This window comes from Heteronotia binoei, chromosome 4 (assembly GCF_032191835.1).
Source record: "Heteronotia binoei isolate CCM8104 ecotype False Entrance Well chromosome 4, APGP_CSIRO_Hbin_v1, whole genome shotgun sequence".
Taxonomy (NCBI): Eukaryota; Metazoa; Chordata; class Lepidosauria; order Squamata; family Gekkonidae; genus Heteronotia; species Heteronotia binoei.
In genome coordinates this window covers 33,651,308-33,670,729 of record NC_083226.1, presented here as the reverse complement: position 1 = coordinate 33,670,729, position 19,422 = coordinate 33,651,308, and the positions used below count along the sequence as shown (strand labels likewise).

Here is a 19,422-nt window from a genome sequence, read left to right as displayed (position 1 = left end):
AAGGGGTGCTTTGAAGCAGGATTTACCTCCTTCAGTTGGAACTGGTGGTAGCCATGACACTGCTTGAAGGCAACCTGACTGGCATTTCCTAGAAAGTCCTTGATGCCAGTGATTCTGGTATTAGGGATGATCTAGGCATTATCTTTCATGTCACCCCAGTTACTCAGCTGTAGATGAGTGAAGAGAGCAAAGAAAAGGAAATATAAGGCAGGGAGCTGGGGTTAGAGGCCCCCCCCCCCCGCCATTGTACATCCAACTACACATCCAGTTCAGTGTTCCCTCTAAACTGAGTTAGTGTGAGCTGGCTCACAGTTTTTTAGCCTCCGGCTCACACATTTTCCTCTTAGCTCAGGAAAGATGGTCCCAGAATAAACTAATTTATGCAGTAGCCAAATCGTTTGCTCACAACTTTAATGCCATTAGCTCACAAAGCAGAATTTTTGCTCACAAGCCTCCACAGTTTAGATTGTGTTATAGCTAGATGACAATGACTGGTTATAGCTAGATGATAACAATGATGACTAATATTTTTATTAATGACCTAATCTTTTTATTATGACCAAAATAATTTACATAGCTTTTTTTGTATTTGCTCATGGGGTTGACAGCAATGTAACATTCAAATAATAATCCAGTGGCCAACATAAAATTAACCAGTAAATCATAAAAAACTAAAATCCTACATTTTACATAATATATATTACTGAGCCAATGTGGGGGTAGAGCTTAGAAGGTCCGACTAGTATCTGGACAATCTGTGTTCAAATCGCCATCTAGCTGTGAAGTTCATTATGTGACCTTCGGCCAGATATGGGCTGGTGAGGATAAAATGGCAAAGTGAGAACATATAAATGTTTTCATGCATGTTTTGAGTAGAACCTTGCCTTTTCAAAAATTCACTGATTCCAAGAGACAAAATATTTCATAGGAGTTTTTCCCCAGCACTTCTCAGCGTTCCCAGACCTTTTCGCACTGCACGTTTTTTATAGAGAAAACCCTTGTCTTAAAGAAGTATTTCATTCATCTCAAAAAAGGAAGTAGCTCACAGTTTTATTTTCTGTTCTCCCCCAGATTTTCCTCTGGAAAATTTTCCTGTAGAAAAATGGATGGGGGGGGGTCCTCATGTATGTGTGTGTGTGGGGGGGGGGGAAACCATCTTTACCCCCTCCCCAGGCCTTCATTTCTAATTGCAATCTGTGCCTGGTCTTTTTTTCTGGAAAAGGCTATGAAATCTGATCTGGCGATTGTGGTTTAACCAGAAGTGGATTATTTTTGTTCTAGTACAAAGCATCATCCATTTTAAATGGCATTTTATTTTACAACTTTGAGTGCTGAGATCAGCCCTGAGGCCATGGAGTGGGTTAGAAATATGAAAATATAATTGAACATGTACAAATGTCACTGAACATATGAAGCTGCCTTACACTGAGTGGGGCTCAGAAGTGTCTACTCAGACTTACATTAATTATATTAATTCCCTACCTTAGGGCCCGGAATTGGGGGGAAAGGCAGTATAGAAACGATTAAAATAAAAATTAATTATCTCCCCAATATTGCTATCCGGGATCCTTTTATTCAGTTATCTTCAACATGGTGCCTGTCAGCACCACTGCATCTGCTGATATGTTTCCTGGTGCTTGTCTACTTTGTTCTTCCCCAAAAGCAATAAGCTAATCCTGGCTCTCTTCCACCCTCCTGAAACAAGAAGTGCTGCAGAAAGTAATCTATGTCTTCAAGGAACACCCATTCAGAAGTAGCTTATTCAATCACTGGAAGACACTTGGCTTGGAACCCCCTAGTATTTTGTGATTGACTCCATAGCAGACACTTTGTGGTCTGCTGTCCCCCCCCTCCACCATGGCAGTCATTTTGTGATAGCATCCACTACCTGTACACAAAATCCGAAAGCATTCACACAGGCTCAGAAAGCTAGGAACCCCTCCTATAACGAAGATGCTAGAAATAAAATCAAAGACCTTTGGGAAGCAAACCATGTGTTGTATTGTGGCTCCTCAGCGATTCTTTATTGTGATGAAGGTGTGTGGGGCTGTGTGTGAACTGTCTTTGTGCTGATCAGTGGTGCTACATCCAGTTTTCATTATAAATACCTCTTTTGTTTTGGAAGGGCCTTGTAGCTCAGTGGTAGAGCACACACATGCTAATCACTGGAGGTTCTGTTTCCAGAATACCTAGTGAAAACATCTTAGATCATGCTTGTACTGCACATTCAAGGACGGTTCTGGAAAGACTTGGTTTAACTTACAGACGTCTTAATATTTTAAGAGCAAAACAGCTTCCTTCCTTGGGAGTGGGGAGGGCGGCTTGGGAAAGCGGGTGTACACTGATAGAACTTGACATAAATGACTACTTTTTATCCTTTTTTTAAAAAAAAAAAAGTTTAGCATCAAGGACATTTTGCATAAGGCTGATTACGCTTCATCAATCACAGCATCCCTGAGCTGACAGAATTGCTACCAAGAAAGCTGTCCCTAGAAGGTGCATTCTGAAAATAGCTCTCCCCCAGCCAGTTCCATTAATTTCAAGCTGGACTGTGACTGATTTCAGCACAGAGTAAAGAAGAGGACACATCCGCTGCTTTTATTCAGCTGCATCGAAAGCTACCTGTAGTGGTAGCTTATGCACTCAGCAGCATAGGACATATGAGAGTGATGCATGGGACAGTAGCAGAGGACATGCAGAAGCCTATGGGGTCAGTCACTAGCAACTCTAGCTAAGAAAGAGGTCTGGTGATGGAACTGTGGAGGATTGCGGAGTAGACTTTACTAGGCTGACAGACTCTATACAGAGAAGAAGAAGAGTTGGTTTTTATACCCTGCTTTTCACTACCCAAAGGAGTGTCAGAGCAGCTTACAATCGCCTTTCCCTTCCTCTCCCCACACCAGGCACTTTGTGAGGTAAGGTGGGGCTGAGGGAGCTCTGAGAGAACTATGATTGCCTCACAGTCACCCAGCTGACTTCATGTGGAGGAGGGAGGAATCAAATCTGTTTCTTCAAATTAGAGTAGTCCACCACTCTTAACCACTACACCACACTGGCACAGGTGTTGAACTTATTTGTAACAAGGGCTGGATCTAACATCAATGTCACTTTGTGGGGCTGGGCCATGTGTGCCATAAAATGTAATGCCAGGTGCGGAAGACATAAACTTTATAAAGGATCTGGACAAACTTAATTAACAGTATTATTTTTTACTCAAAATATACACATGCTTAAAACATTAGCACTCTTACAGTATTTCCTTAAATTATCTCCCTGATACCCACCTTCCCGCTTCCAACACCTGTTACACATTCACACTGGAACAGTATACAGGGAACAGTATACAGCCTCTGTCATTCGGCAATAAAGGTAATGACCAGTTGTCCATGGGCCAGATGTTTATCACCCTTGCTATATAACATAGTTTCATGTGTTCATACGACTTTGGCCTCTTTCCACTCACGCCCTAGATTGGGCCTTGTGCACTTTGGGAAACATTGTGCTCTGCTGCCATGGGTGAAACAGATGGCTCTTACATTTTGATTTTAAAAAACACAGCCCTTTGCTCTCCCTGGTTGATGTGCTTCCAGTGATATTGGAACGAACTGAACTGGTGCATTGCCAACAAATCCAGGATAAAAAAGAACTATCAATCTGACGAGAGGTTCTCTGGAACACTTGCTTTTCTTGTTTCCGTGCTCTAAACAAGAGTTCTGAAATTGCCTGCTGAGATTACAGCAGGATTAAATCTTGCCGATACGTCCTTGGTCAAGTGGTATAATGAAAGCTGCCGCATGATTTTTGGCTGTTTCATAAGGTATGCTTTTAGACCTCTAGCCGTTCTGATAGCTCATGCAAATGGATGGGGTGGTACACTTGTTTATGGACTGTATCCCCTCTCCAGCTGCAGGATTAACATGGTCTCCTGCTCACATGCTAGGGAGAAAGTTATGCTAGAATCCTTCTTCGCAGTTTTTGGTCAGGGTACTTCTGCAGGGCAAGTCATTCAGTATTGTGATTCCCCCATCAGAAGTCTGCAGCACAACACAGGATTAATGCCACATTCATATGTTTGTGTGAACTGTGCCTCAGCTTCCCCATCTATAATGAAATTTCACTATGTATTACAATGCCTGATCCCACTGACAGCACCTTCAGTTTTAAGCACCATTGGCTTAGTATTCTTAGCGCTCACAAGGAAGACCAGAAACATGACTGCCTCTGTATGAATCACAGCTGGTTTAAATTGGCTTCCATTATCAGAATAAGTAGCATGGTCCAAGAGAATTGCAAAAGGATTTACATTGGAGGAAAAAAGGAAGGAAGGCCATTCCATTGAATTCGGGGATGGGGGGGTCTAGAGGTGTAGGGGAGTATGGGATAAAGGGTGGAGACTTCCACGATGTCAAATTGGAGAAGCACATGTCATAAGGTGAGAAGGTTAATGTCATAATGTCACATGTCATAAGAATGATTATGTGGAATAGAGACAGGACAGATATGATTATAGTGATATCAGAGAATTGCCTTTGAGACCCTCCTGCTTGAAGATCTACCACTTCCTGTAAGACCCCTTCACAAAATGTCACTGACAACTTTTATTGGAAATTCCCTTTCACCATGAGAGTCAGTTGTCCTCTGTTAGATCTCTGATGTTCATGCTTATATTCCCCAGCTTGTGGAAAATCTACCCAAAGATGACAGCAAGTTACCCCTTCTTGATTATGCATAGCAGTTTTGTTTCAGTGAGCTTTTTCTAGTTGATCTACAAATGAGGTTTTAGTGAGGATAATTGTGCTTGATGAAAAGAATATTAGATTTATGTAGGCTGTTCCATTTAACTGTATTTATTTTAATATAGTTTTTAGTGGCTCATATTTTTCCACTGTTCTGTAAGCAGCTTTGATTGTTTAGAGAAGCGGGGCACATTTGTTTAAAAATAAAAGAAGCCATCCCCCTTGGATGTGGATGGGGGCTTTACAGAATCCAGAATTGTGAACATTTACTCCAAAATGGCCACATCATACCAAGCAAGCTGCTGCTGCTTTCAGCCTCTGGATGCTTAAATTGATCTCTTCTCTTTTTAAAATTTTTAATGGCAGGATTAAATTCTTAAGATGCCCTTGATATTTGATTCCATGTTTATGCATATTTTTGGAGATGCAAAATGCTCACCGCCTAGCTCTAAACCTCCCAATTACATGGCTAACCCCCTTGTTATTCTCTTGGGGGTGAAATGTGGCTGTTGAAGTTGACGGATGCAAAATTTCATTCCCAGGAGAGTGGCACAAAGGTTTCAGTTCTGATTCATATCCCTAAATATAAATATGAAAGGAAAGGTCCCCTGTTCGAGCACCAGTCGTTTCAGACTCTGGGGTGACGTTGCTTTCACAACATTTTCACGGCAGACTTTTTACGGGGTGGTTTGCCATTGCCTTCCGCAGTCATCTACACTTTCCCCCCAGCAAGCTGGGTACTCATTTTACTGACCTCGGAAGGATGGAAGGCTGAGTCAACTTCGAGCCGGCTACCTGAAAACCCAGCTTTCACCAGGGATCGAACTGAGGTCATGAGCGAAGCTTAGGTCTGCAGTACTGCAGCTTTACCCACCAAAACGAATATGATTTCTTTGCAGATTAAAATTAGGCACATGTTAATACCTTAGTTCATTTTGGACCACAGGATGGAAAATAAAACCATTGAGATAACTGAGGGATAATTCATACTTTGCAAAGTCCATATTCCTCCCTGTGGAAGTTTGGACAGATGTGTTTTTGGAGTTCTGTGCTGGGAACATAATTCTCAGGTGTGGGGGCTTAAATCTTCCTGGTCTCCCATGCAATATTGTCCTGATCTAAAGCAGCCCTGGGGAACAACATTTGTTCCCCTGGGGATACTTACTACAATGGGAAGATGCAGGAGAGAGCCCTTTCTTCCCAAGTCTTTGGTCATGATCCTAATCAGGCTCTGCATGGATGAGAATGGAGTTCTCAGCATGGAACTCCAGACACACGAAGATCTGGTCCCCAAATCCTTGTGGTTGCTGTGTGTCTTCCATGTATATTTCATAGCCCTAAGTGTCACTCCACTTATATGGTATAGGGACATAAGAAGAAAACCTTGTTCCTTTCCATGTCTCTTGTAAGCAGGGCCTTTTTTTGAGCAGAAATGTACAGGAATGCAGTTCCAGCTGGCTTGGCATCAGGGGGTGTGGCCTAATATGTAAATAGATTCCTGCTGGACTTTTTCTACAAAAAAACCTTGTGTGAAACAATGGTGATGTCAGGGGGTATGGCCTAATGTGCAAATGAGTTTCTGCCAGTGTTCCCTCTAAGCTGAGTTAGTGTGAACTAGCTCACAAGTTTTTATCCTCTGACTTATACATTTGTGTTTTAGCTCAGAAAAAATGGCCCCAGAGCAAACTAATTTATGCGATAGCTCACAACTTGAATGTCAGTAGCTCACAAAATAGAATTTGCTCACAAGACTCCACAGCTTAGAGGGAGTATTGGTTCCTGCTGGGCTTTTTTTACCGGGGGAAAAAAAAGCCCTGCTTGTAAGCCTAAAAACTTGTGATGGATTTGCCAGGTGACCTTGGCTGTTTTTTTTTCTCAATTTGCTCTAGAGATGATGAAGAGAAGAAAAAATCCCCGTCTGATGGTACTGATGAGAAGGACAATACAAACCAGTCCAAGTCTGCCAATCGCATCAGCAATTCCAACAATCCCTTCCTTGACATTCCTCATGACCCCAATGCTGCTGTGTACAAAACCGGATTTCTGGCCCGTAAAATCCATGCTGACATGGACGGAAAGAAGAGTGAGTCTCCTACAGCAGAGGGGAACTGGCGTGGGTCGCTGCATGCTGCTATTAGGGAAGGGCTTCCATCAGCAAGGAGGAAAGTGATGGGCTTTCTGAGCAGCTTTCCTGTGGGCTGGAAGGAGAATCGAGGGCTTATTCACCATGTGAGGGTTGCCCAGGAAAAAGTGCTCCAGATGCAGATCAACCTGCCAGGAAAACGCTCTCTTCTGATTCTGAGAGAACCAGTTTGGTGTAGCAGTTAAGAGCAGTGGGCTCTAATCTGGATAATTGGGTTTGATTCCCCACTCCTCCACATGAAGCCATCTGGGTGACCTTGGGCAAGTCACAGTTCTCACAGAGCTCTCTCAGCCCCACCTACCTCAAAGGGTAGTGGTGTTGTGAGAGGAAGGGGAGGTGATTGAAAGCCACTCTGAGACTCCTTTTGGTAGTGCAAGATGGGGAGTATAAAACCAATTATTCTTTTTTTGCTCTCTTACCATCAGCCTTTGTCATTTCCCTCCTGGCCCATTTCTCTTGCCCAAGACTGGCCGTAAGAAGTCGTTTCCTCCCCCCTCCCCACACCCACATACACCTTCCCATAAGAGTTATCTGAAAATGAGATAGAAGATAGTTTTCCTGTCCACTTTACCCTTTGGATTTTATTCTTGGCATACTCTTGCACAGCCTGCTTGGAGTGTGCTTATATGTGTCTTTATGTATTCATTTGTGCATTAAGTTCATTTATAATCCTCCTTTCTAACTGAGACTCAAGAAGAGGTTATCAGATATGCCTTCCTCATCTTACTACATCCTTCCTTTGCACAGGCTGGATGGCTCTTCCTGCATGCAATTTCCATATGGCCAACTAGCCCCCAAATACCTTTACTTGGCCCCTGATTGGAGAGGTGGTCTTGGTGACAAAATAACACTGGCAAACTGATGAGCAGTTAGGGAAAAAAGGAAGAGTATTAGAAGCTTGTCTTCTGAGAAAGGCAAACACTTGTTCTCTGCAGTAAGCAAACAAAGTTTATATACTGCCACTTCCTTGCCTTTTATGTTTAAACTATCCATTATTCAGGAGGGATATTTCTGATGAGCGAGCGCAGACAGAAAGCAGCCTTCAATTGTTTGGTCACACAGCTTTTTGTCTCCCCCCCCATTTTGTTTCCTTAGCTCCTCGTGGAAAGAGAGGCTGGAAGACCTTTTATGCTGTGTTGAAAGGAACTGTGCTTTATTTGCAAAAGGTAAGAGCTTTTGTCTCCCCCCCACCCGAACACTCTCCTAAACTCTGACTGAGAGAAGAAGAAAGCAGTGGCATTCAGCTCTTTCTTACTGGCACATCATTGACTAAGGTCCTGTGCTCCCATGTTGTATTTGTTGACCTTGATGCCACCTCTCTTTGGAGTTGCTTTGGATGTTTCAGGAGGAGACGGGAAACCTGAGTTTGTACTTCATGTTACCAGCTCTTGTCTGTCAGAGGGAAAGGAAAAAGTCACCTGCATTGGGAGAAAGTTTAACATGAGAAGAGGAAGTGCAAATCAGCTTTCCATGGGTGTTGGAATGTCCACTGCAGCTATGAGGACTACTCTGATGAAAAGCGCTATGTGGCACTAACACTTCCATCTCCTGCTGCTGTTGCCAGTGTAATTGTTTTGTGGCTACTTAACCAGCCTTTATACTCCCATGTTATCTGTTTGGTATGAAGGACTGCAAAAGCCTGTTTATGTTGTCATGAAATAGAGATAGTTGCTTATAGGTCTTGACGTACTCTGACTGAAGTGCTCAGTCAAAATCATAACACACCTGAAGCCCCCTTCTACTAGGTCAGTCTTTTGGTCTCTCCAAGCCCATATTGTCTGTTTTGACTGGTAGGACCTCTCCATGGCCTCAAGTAGAGGTCTTTTGCGTCTCCTACTGTTGGGTTATTATTTTAAACTGGAGATGCCAGGGATTTAACTTGCAACCTTCTGCGTGGTAAAGCAGATACTCTGCCACTAAGCCCTGCCACTTTCACAAGTGTTAGGTAAGTAAATGCCTTGAGATTTTGCTACAGAATTAAACTTAACAGTAATTTCTCTTCCCCTAAAAATGCTGTGAATTGTAGTTGTAAAATGAGATTCTTGAGCGGAAAATGTTCTGCACCTCAACAAAATGTAACTCTTCAAGAGGCGTCCAGGCTGACACTACATCTCTTTAAAAAAATAATAAAATATACCAGGGATTCTTTAATGGAAGCCATGACAATTGCTCTGGTATAGTAGAGATACCATTTGCATAGTATAGGCAGCCTGATTCCAGGTCCCGTTGTAATATTGCAAGACAGTCATTACAATTTTTCTTCTAGTCATTGAAATTGATACTGAATGTTAATCACAGGTGCCAAATGTTTCACATCTGAAGAAAATGTACAGTGGCTGATGCAGAGGCTGAAGGAAACAGGAAACTTTTCGTTTTCCATTCTAGATGATAATCCCAGCCCTGTTTAGAGTTGATAATGAGCAGATTGCATTCAGGTTCCTTTGTTTCACTTTTATCCCAATCGTTGCAGCAGCAACATCCTCTTTTGAAAGACAAAGCTCTGATGTGTGTGCTAGTTAATCCCAAATTCATCCATTTAAAACCCCACAATTTTTCAAATACTGCATTGAAAAATGGAGGCTTTCAACCAATGTAGCAGTGGGGGATTAATTTTTAATAGAGGTCTTTAAGGACGTGAGCATAAAGACATGCTTTGAATGGCATTGAAAAACCATCCAAGGTGTCAGATTTTGCCACACTTTCCTCACGGTCACTCATCCGTTCTTTGGTCTTCTTCTAATAAAGGGCATATGAGGGAATTGGTTTTATTTATTTATAGATAGATGTTATCTAAATGCTATTGGAGGTAGAGGGGAGGAACCTGTCTAATGTAAGAGGCACAAAGAACTCATAGCAAGGAGAAAGTGGCAACACTTAAGTCCTCTGGTCGTTGAAATCCAACAAGAGGGACATGTACCAAGAAAACACAACAGCAGAGGAGATTAGTGTTCACTGTGGTCAGATTCCATCTGTTATCAGAGTGACCCACCATCTTGTGGTTGAGTGATTGCCAGGGCTTTTTTGTATCTAGAACTCCTTTGCATATTAGGCCACACCTCCATGATGTAGCCCAGGAGTCCCCAACCCCCAGGCTGCGGACCACTACCGCTCCGTGGCCTATTGGCAACCAGGCCACAGCCTCCTCCCCCGGCCCCACAGCCTCACCACCTCTCCTGCGGCGCCTCCAGCACCCTCCGTTTCTATTATTTTAAGGCCAGGGAAGGGGCAAAGCATCGCCTTCCCTAGCTCTTTAAAGGCCGACAAACCCCGCCGATCGGCAGCAAAAACCTTCATAGCAGCAGCAGGTGACCCGCTGAAGAAGTGCCGCCACGCGCTGCTGCTACAAAGGTTTTCACTGCCAATCAGCGGGGGGCAGGGTGGGGTTTGTCAGCCTTCAAAGAGCTAGGGAAGGCAGCGCTTTGCCCCTTCCCTGGACTTAAAATCGTAAAAACGGAGGGTGCGGGGGGGCGAGGCTGCATGGTGGGACTGTGAGGCTGCGGGAGGGGCAGTGAGGCTGTGCAGGGGCGGGGGGGCAAGGCTGCGTGGTGGGGGGGAGCGGCAAGGTTGCATGGCCATGGGGGGGGCGGGGCCAAATTTGGTGCCCTCACCCTGCCGGTCCCTGGTGCACTGATGTAGCCAATCCTCCCGGAGCATACAGTAGGCCCTGTACTATGTACTATGAGCCCTGTAAGCTCTTGGAGGATTAGCTACATCAGGGGTATGTGGCCTAATATGCAAAGGAGTCCATGCTACAAAAAAAGCCCTGGTGATTGGGCATCTGTGGGGTGGGGGACTTGCAGTATGAAGAATTCTACTCTCTAGAATGGAAGGATTTGGGGGGGTGCCTGAGGATAGATCCTTAAGTTTCATTTCAGTGACATCGGTGTCACTCCTCTATCTCACAATGCAACATAATAGTAGTGCCAGCAAACGCTACTGAGATCTTTAGTTTCTCTCATCTGTTGTCTCACCATGCAACATTCTTTCTTCTTGCAAGTAATTATATTATTGTTTTCATGTTACAATGATATCCTCTCTCAGTCACTAGAATAAGAGGAATGCACCTGTAAATATGATACCGGAAGCAGCAACAGAAGATCTGCCTGCCTGCCTACAGATTCATCTGTCATATGGGCTATCCCATTTTATTCCAACACCACCACTGTGGACTAAGTTATGATGGGAGTTGTCCAAGGTCCAACCAGTGATGACTTGAAGGGGATTTCATATCAACTCTCCCTGATCCAAGTCTAAAAGTATCTTGTCATATTATTTAGACCAGGGGTCGGAAGCCTTTTTGCGGCCTGAATGCATCTACCTTAGAAGATGCTCATGTGCCAACAAACAAAAAAAGCGAAAGCGAGACAAGGATTTATATTTAGCCAGATATACTGGGAGCCAGTTGAGTCCCAATAATGCTGCTGGTGCCTTGGGGGTTTGCCTCCTTCCATTGGGTGGAGAACTGGCTCTGAGTGCCAAGTCTGTCTGAGTGCCATTCTGCTGTGTTGGGCTTAGCCTGCCTTGCCTGAGACACCATAGAAGCCTTTGCAGTGGGCTCCTTCCCTCTGTGCAAAGGCGATAGGAGAAGCACCAGGCCACAAAGGAGCAGCAGAAGCTGTGGCATCTTCCTATCCCAGTATCTCCTTGCCTAGCAACGGGGAAATGCTGATGTGGCCAGAAATCAGAGCGACTGCTTCCCCATGTCTCCTGGTACTATCTGTGCTACCTTGATTTCCATGAAGTGATGGTGGTAATGTGAGAAAGGGGCCTTGTTGGAGGGAGGATGTGATGGATAACAAAAGCTGCTTCAGGTATGGTTTTTGTTTGTAATAAAACCATAAAAGCTCCCCCAGCAAGTAACCTTGTAAGCCTATTTTCATCATAATATGTCCCTTTAAAAATGTATCACTTTGCCATTGGTGAGCTGTACAACTTTGGCAAGGCCGGTTTCCTTCTGTGCACTGCCACTTTCGTCTCCAGAACTTTTAATAGATGCTTTGAGTCAGGTCTGTGACCAAACCCCTAGAGATCAAGATCCCATTAATTATATTAGTCACGAGCACAAGCATTGCATCTGATACAGTCTCTGTACTGAAAGATTTAATCTTTTTTTTTTTGAAAAGGCAAATGGTAGAGGAGAGGATGGATGCAGCACACAGAACAAATGAGGTGTGCTGCAGCCTGCACGTTCCATGCTTATCATCACCAGGGTTGTTTCTAAAGACATCTTGTAGGTGGGGAGTAGAGGAGTGGAGGAGGTAAGCAAGGAAGAGGGACAAGGAACATATGGAGGCTGAAATTTGTAGCTGGAGGATAACTGAAATGGGTAGCTGAAGTGAAACTAGAGAGGTTTGGAAGGGCCATGCACTGGCGCCAACAATTAACAACTGTATGTGGAACTAACACTTGGATGAATGAATCGGGGCAAACTCCAGCTTGGGCTGGGGGAAATTAGCGGAAGCTTGACTTGGGAAAATTTGTAACAAACGGACCCAACCCCCTCCAAGGTTATAAGGGGGGGGGGAATAAACCTTAATTCTTGTTCAGTGTGGCAGTGCTGTGATGAAAGAGGGAAAAATTTTAAATCTTTATTTGTACCCTGTTTTTCCCCCAATCGGGGCTCAAAGTGGCCTATGACACTATACTCCCCTCCTTCATTTTATCCCTGCAACAACAGCCCTGTGGGGTAGGTTATGCCAAGAGAGAATGACTGGCCTAAATTCACCTAGCAGGCTTCTGTGGCAAAGTGAGGATTTGAACCCGGGTATCCCAGATCCTAATCCAACATTCTAACCAGTGCACTATCTGTGCCTCCCACAAAAAGGAGATATGTGTGTGTACAAGGCTAGAGGATAAGATACTGTAACATTAGTGTGGGGAGAGGACAAGACTATGTAGTCATCGATCAAGGTCTGCATTTTTCTTCTAGACTTGTCTCCTGACAAGCAGAAGTGGGAGGGGAGTATTTGTCTGTACTTGTTTAAATCTCAACTTTGGAGTGTTTTATGAGCTTAGAATACTGTTAAGAAATTGAACACCGTGTATCTAATTCTGAACTGGGCCATAGTATGCAGATCAGAATGTCCACACAGCAGAGCCAGGGACAAATGGGAGGATCTTTTTACAAATGAAACTAAAGTTCCTAGAATTGACATGTCTGAGATGCCTCATCTGCATCCTGGACATTGCTAGGCCCAGGTTCATGTGCTGATGATCTCTGGGGTAAGTGCATCTATTTATTTAAATATTTGAACTACCCACAAGGACCCAAAACAGCTTACAACAGGAAATAATGCAATACAAAAGAACCAATAAAAAGCAAAAGCAACTAACTGTGTCTTAGGCTGGATGCAGTGGCTGGCTCATCTAAAGGTGCAGGCTATGAACCACAATAGCCAGAAGCCCTTTGGGCCTTGACCAAAGGTGTAGGCTTCTGACCACGCCTATATATCACCTTTAACAGGAAGGGAAAAGCAAACACACAGCATGATATTACAGCTGGCTGCAGTGCATGGAAACATTTCATAGGGTGCTGATAGCTAACAGCTATATTTCCAGCAGGCAATGGAGAAGATTTGCAGATGGTCAGGCTCTATGAAGCCATTAGGTACCGCCTAACAACAACAAAGCAGATATGCTCAGCAAAAGGCGCACAGCATCACAAAGACTTTCAGTGTTCAAGCATGATCTGTCTTAGGATGTATGCAAATTCTGGGCCAATTAAAATTCATTAGGGGTGCTTCATAAATGGATTAAGGAGCAGCCTATAGATAACATCTGCATTTTAAAGAATCCAAACCTGTTAATAATTTGAACTGGTTCTTCTAGATTTGTGTGTGTGTGAAACTGCTCTTTTTCAGAGGGGGTAGCCAGTTTTCTGAAGCCAAAATAACAAAATGTCTTAAAGGCAACTAAATTCATACTGGCACAATTTTTTGCAAGCCACAGCCCACCAATGCCATGCTTGGGCCACCTGTTGTCATGCTGTGCTGGGCAGGGCACCTGCTTTTTGCATTCCTAGAACTCCTGGGAAACCACTGGAAACTGAACCCAGATGCTTACCTGTATAGCACTGCCCTGATTTGCTCATGCTGGAATGTTGACAGGCAGACAGAATCCAGTAGCTGTCACTTAGAAAATGCTGTAAATGTAATGAATCATGTGATCTTCAGACATGGATACTAAACAGCCTCTGGTTTGGAGCTGGGCACTCTCACTTGGCACAGCAGCATTACTTCTGGAGTTACCTGATAATTGATCTGAGGCTTTTTCCAATGCTTGTGGCCAAGCAAGGAAACATGTGTACAATTGTATGTATCAGGCTACTAACAGAAACATAATAGCACCAGGTTTTTTCAAAGTGACTATGCTAATAGCATGTCATAGAAGGACCAACTGTGAACCTATAATAATTGTGCAGATGAGGAAGTTTTCTTTCTGTCACTGCAGGACAGTCGCTGTCGCCAGGATTCTCTTTTCCTTGCAATTATTAAAAGTACAAGACTCCTTCATATCTGGTCACACACATCCTCACTTATTTAAAAGCAGTTTCTGCTTTTGTAGGACCGTCTCTAACCATGTGCCTTTAACAAGCCCAATGCACAGCTGTAGAGCGGGAAGTTTTTATGGCAAGTAAAAAGCCTCCCCTGCAGTTAAAAGGCCTAAGGGTAAGGCAAGGGTGAAAAACAAAGAAGTGCTAATCCCATGCTTGGCAGAGAACAGTGAGTGCCTGGAAATGTACATTGACTAGATACAAAAAGGAGGATGCTCTTGTACTATTGATGGTTTCATAGGAGGGGGAAATTGCAACAGGAGCAGCTTGTCTTGAAGAGTAGAGAAAACCTAAATCTCCCTGGGAGACCTCACTCCTGTCACATGCGCTCAGCCTAGTCTACCTTGCAGGGCTGTTGTGAGGAGGAGAGCAACATGACATAAGCCAAAAAGGGGGGAAAGCAGGTTATAAAGGAAGTAGACATAATAAATCTGCTGAACTTCCTGACTCCAGACTGGGGCAGGAGCAATGTTTCCTCTAAGCTGCAGAGTCTTGTGAGCAAAAATTCTACTTTGTGAGCTACTGGCATTAAAGCTGTGAGCTACTGGTGTTGAAGTTGTGAGCTACTGCATAAATTGTGCTCTGGGGTCCAGACAAAAATCTGTGAGCTGGAGGCTAAAAACTCAGCTTAGAGGGAACACTGGGCAGGAGTCTACTCCCACACTGGCATAGCTGTGCATTTGGCTTGCTGTATTATCATTTGTGGGTCACTCAGGATCTCTCTCACTTACATGTGCGCACGCACACACACACACTTATGCATTAATTTGCATCCTATTAAAAGCATTTCTGCTGTATTCTTTGATTTCTGATTTAGTACAGGAAGTGTAACATGGCAATCAAGCACATTTTCCAACCATGAAACTCTCTTTAATTTACCTCGTCCCTGGTTTTGGCTGGAAGTTTTCCTGCATGGAATTTGACCTGAGCCTGCATTGATTTGGAACTGATTTAACACTCACTTGACCTGCAGTGACTGCATGGGAAATATCAGGAAATATGCAAGGCTGGGTGAACTTTGAACAGGTCAAGGGGCAGTTCTGCTCATTATTTCCAGAATTCTTATGATGGGGGGGAAATTAATTAAAAAAACCCCAAAACCCCAACAACCTTGCAAAATATTCATCACTGGGCGCTTGACCAGGAAGGGGGGGGGGATCACATTAGCAGAACTAGGAGAAACTAGTCATTCTATTCCCTGCAGCAGCACCCCCTGACAGATCTCTGCGTGAGATCTTGGAGAGCCACTGTCCTTTGGAGAAAAAAGGACTGGGCCACAATGGTCTCTCTGTGGAACACTGTCCCTTCCCCTTTCTGTTAGTGTAAAACAGAGGTGGCCAACAGTAGCTCTCCAGATGTTTTTTGCCTACAACTGCCATCAGCCCCAGCCAGCATGGCCAATGGCTGGGTTTGATGGGAGTTGTAGGCAAAAAACATCTGGAGAGCTACCGTTGGCCGCCCCTGGAGCTTATGTTGAAGCCCTGGACTCCTGTTTTGTGTTGCTGCTACTGACTGTCACAGCAGGCTACCAATTTTGCCCATTCTTTGCCTTTTTCCAAACTTTGTTTTGTGCCAAGACTTCACCAAGACAGGACTGCATTTGACAGATTTAGTTTTTATTTATTGGCATTGATATGTTTTATAACCATTGTTTTATTTTTATTGTAAACAGGGCTTTTTTGTAGCAGAAACTTCTTTGCATATTAGGCCACACACCCCTGATGTAGTCAATCCTCCAAGAGCTTACAGGGATCTTCTTACAGGGCCTACTGTATGCCCCAGGAGGATTGGCTACATCAGGGCGGTATGGCCTAATATGCAAAGGAGTTCCTGCTACAAAAAAAGCCCTGAAAACTACCTCAAGTGCTGCAAGGTAGAAAGGTGGCTGATCAATGTTTTGAATAAACAAGTATAATCAGGGCTTTCTTTGTAGGAAAAAGCCCAGCAGGAACTCATTTGCATATTAGGTCACACCCCCTGGCATCACCATTGTTTCACATAGGGCTTTTTGTAGAAAAAGCTCAGCAGGACCTCATTTGCATATTAGGTCACACCCTCTGGCACCAAGCCACCCGGAACTGCTTTCCTGTGCGTTCCTGCTCAAAAAAAGCCCTGAGTATAATAAATAAAAGGTTTGACTTGTGAGTCTGTTTTTTGACTAGCAGGGCTGAGACTTGGCTTATGAGGAGAAAAGTACCCCAGAGAATGTGCAGTGTGCCTTTCCCTCATGACTATAGCTGCAGTTTCTTGCCTCCAATACCCGCTTAGAAATCCAGAACAACTTGCCTGAGCAGAAGTTTAGGCAAGGTTTTGAACATAAGGACTTACCTCCCAACTCCTTCCTTAACACGCAAAAGAAAAATCCCCTCATTGTTTCTTCTCCCTTTTTTCCTCCTACTAGTACCAAAAATACCTTTAAAAAAAACACAACACCTTACAAGCACAGTGGAATAGAAAACACTTTTCACTTTTTAAGCATTCATCTTGATAACATATCAATAAATTTAAGGGGGTGTATGTGAAGGAGGTTAAAGAAAGCGTTTCCTTCCTGCCTTCTGCCTCCTGTTCAAATAAAGTTTAATTTTACTTCTGGCTGGCTTTTCAGGGCCTGAGTATTACACTGCTTATTACACTGAGTATTACATGTCTTGTCAAGCACGTGTGTGTAGTTTCCTGTTGAGATTTAGATTCTCAAATCCCATTTTGAATTGGAATCCCAGCATGGAGGATAGGATGTTTAAGCCTCTTTCCCCCAGTGCATTCTGTTTCCACAACCAGCTGTGGCCCTGACAAACAACTTCTTGCCTCACTGTGAAAAGTCAATGGATACTGAAAGGCTACCCAAGATGGTAGATCCCTGGGGCTTTTTTCAGGAGGGAAAACTAGGGGTAAACCTAAGCCTTCTCTCCCCATATGCCACAGTTCTAATCCAAATTGGGTCTTCACACACCTGAGAGTCAAAGTTTCAGGACACGTCTGTCTGCCACGACATGGGGGAGACTCATAAACTGTATAGCATGTACGTTTGACCCTCAGTGGAAAGAGAAAAGGTACTAGCCAATAATAAAAGCGCCCTATTCACATTTAATGTCAAGACCATAACTGTAAAGCATTAGAAAGAAAAGTCTGCAGCTGTACATATATAGCTTTGGGAGTCCATTTGTTTATGAAGCTAACTCTAGACTTCAGCTTTAGTAGTTGCTTTAATTGGGAGGGCCATTTGGAAATGTGCTTTTACCTCTCAAAAATGGAATTGTCTGGGCAGGGGAGGACAGTTAGAAGGCTTCTGACAGGCTAAAATAGGCTTCTGCTTGTGCTATAAATGTTAGCAAACCATAATAGAGGTGTCTGTGTTAAGCTTCATTGCGATGTCAGTAATTCCTTCAAAGCATCTTTGGAGCATGCATGGAACTTTGGAGCAAGTATGGAGCATCTGCACCCACTGGGTGTCTCTGCATAAAGATTCTCGTTCTTGCCTTAGCGTAAATCTGGTTTCCACTCTTTGGAACAGAAAGGTAACAGATAAAGTATTCTTCAGAAGAAAAAGCAAAACTATCTGTACCAGCTGTTTTGTTCTGCAGTGCCACTGTGGCTGATGTAGAAAAGCTTAAAAAGCAAACATTTTCATAGTGAGATCTTGGGATTTTTAAGAAACATACTTGCATTGGTTCCTCCAGTCTAGTTGACTGTTTCCGCAAAGCATTTCTTATTTGGAATTGAATCAGGAGGGAGAAAGAAGGACTCTTTTTAAAAATAAAAATAAAAAATTAATTTCTGCAGGATGAATACAAACCGGATAAGGCTTTATCAGAGGAAGATCTTAAGAATGCCATCAGTGTGCACCATGCATTAGCATCAAAGGCCACAGATTATGAGAAGAAGCCAAATGTCCTGAAGCTCAAGACAGCCGACTGGAGAGTCCTGCTTTTCCAAGCCCAGTAGGTTACGTTTGCTTCCTTTTATGATTCCTGTAAAATATGCAACAGCTGACACATTGTGTGCATTTTATTTTTGACATCGTGTGCCTTCTTGAGTGCATTTTCTTTTGTTATGCTTTTTGAAGCTATTTTTGTTCCACTGTGCAGTGTGGGCAGGGCTGTGAGGAGGCGAAAGCAGGTAGCATCCTCCTGCTGGTACCAGATATTCTGCTGGCCCAATGGGCAGATTGAAGCTTTTCCCTCCTCACTGCAGCAGCTGACGGTGTGAGGCTTTTTCGCCTTGTGGTTCTCCCAACCCCCAACATTGTCTTTCAAGCACTCACTGCTGGGAAAGCTCTTGACTATGCCAGTGGTTTTTAGTAGCAACAGCTAGGGTCCAGTCCTTGGCGCTGGAGACCCCTAGGCATTTGGCCTTGGGCAGCTTCAACATTCATGCTGACACTGGTATGTCAGGTGTAGCCAGGGAGTTTAGGACTGCTGTGCCAGTCATCAGTTAGTCCCACAAGTACATTTAGCCCAATAAATATTGCTGATGCTGCATTTCACCTAGTGTTCTCTGTGGAGCATGAAGAGGTAGCTCTGTGGATGGGGGATTCTGTTATGACTCCCTTGCTGTGGACCAGTTATTTCATGAAGAAGGTTTACTTGGGGGAAATGTAATTTGTGCAGGGGCAGGGGAGACTGGTTAAGATGGTCCACGCCTAGGACCTGATGGACCAAAAAGATTCTAGGTGGCCTTTAGGGAGCTTTCAGTTGACTTTATTGGCTGCTTTGTTGAGGCCTTTGGCAATCTGTGGAGAGACCACGAAGAAGATTGGGGCATTCTTAGGCTGTTGATGCAGTAGCTATGGAGCATCATCTCCTGGCTTGAGCATGATCTGCTCCTTATTTCACTCAAAGAGACATTGAAAACTGCCAAAGATAATTGTACAAATGGCAGACTTCGTGCAATGAGTCCCATATGGATGAGAATCCATTTGAAAGTCTCTGCTATGGCAGTTGCACAGCAATCATTCTTTGCCTCCAGCAGGTCAGCAGAGCACTATCCAGCTG

General features: G+C 43.8%; 1 protein-coding gene across 3 annotated transcripts in view; it reads left to right on the top strand.

The window, feature by feature from the left end:
• The window catches only part of PSD3 (pleckstrin and Sec7 domain containing 3), a 204,722-nt gene that overhangs the window by 171,765 nt on the left and 13,535 nt on the right, over window positions 1-19,422 (top strand). For all 3 annotated transcript variants that reach the window (XM_060237095.1, XM_060237096.1, XM_060237097.1), the window contains 3 exons: window positions 6,626-6,819; window positions 7,975-8,045; window positions 18,212-18,369. In XM_060237095.1, the coding sequence (XP_060093078.1) occupies window positions 6,626-6,819; window positions 7,975-8,045; window positions 18,212-18,369 (423 nt within the window). The remainder of the gene's footprint in view (window positions 1-6,625; window positions 6,820-7,974; window positions 8,046-18,211; window positions 18,370-19,422) is intronic.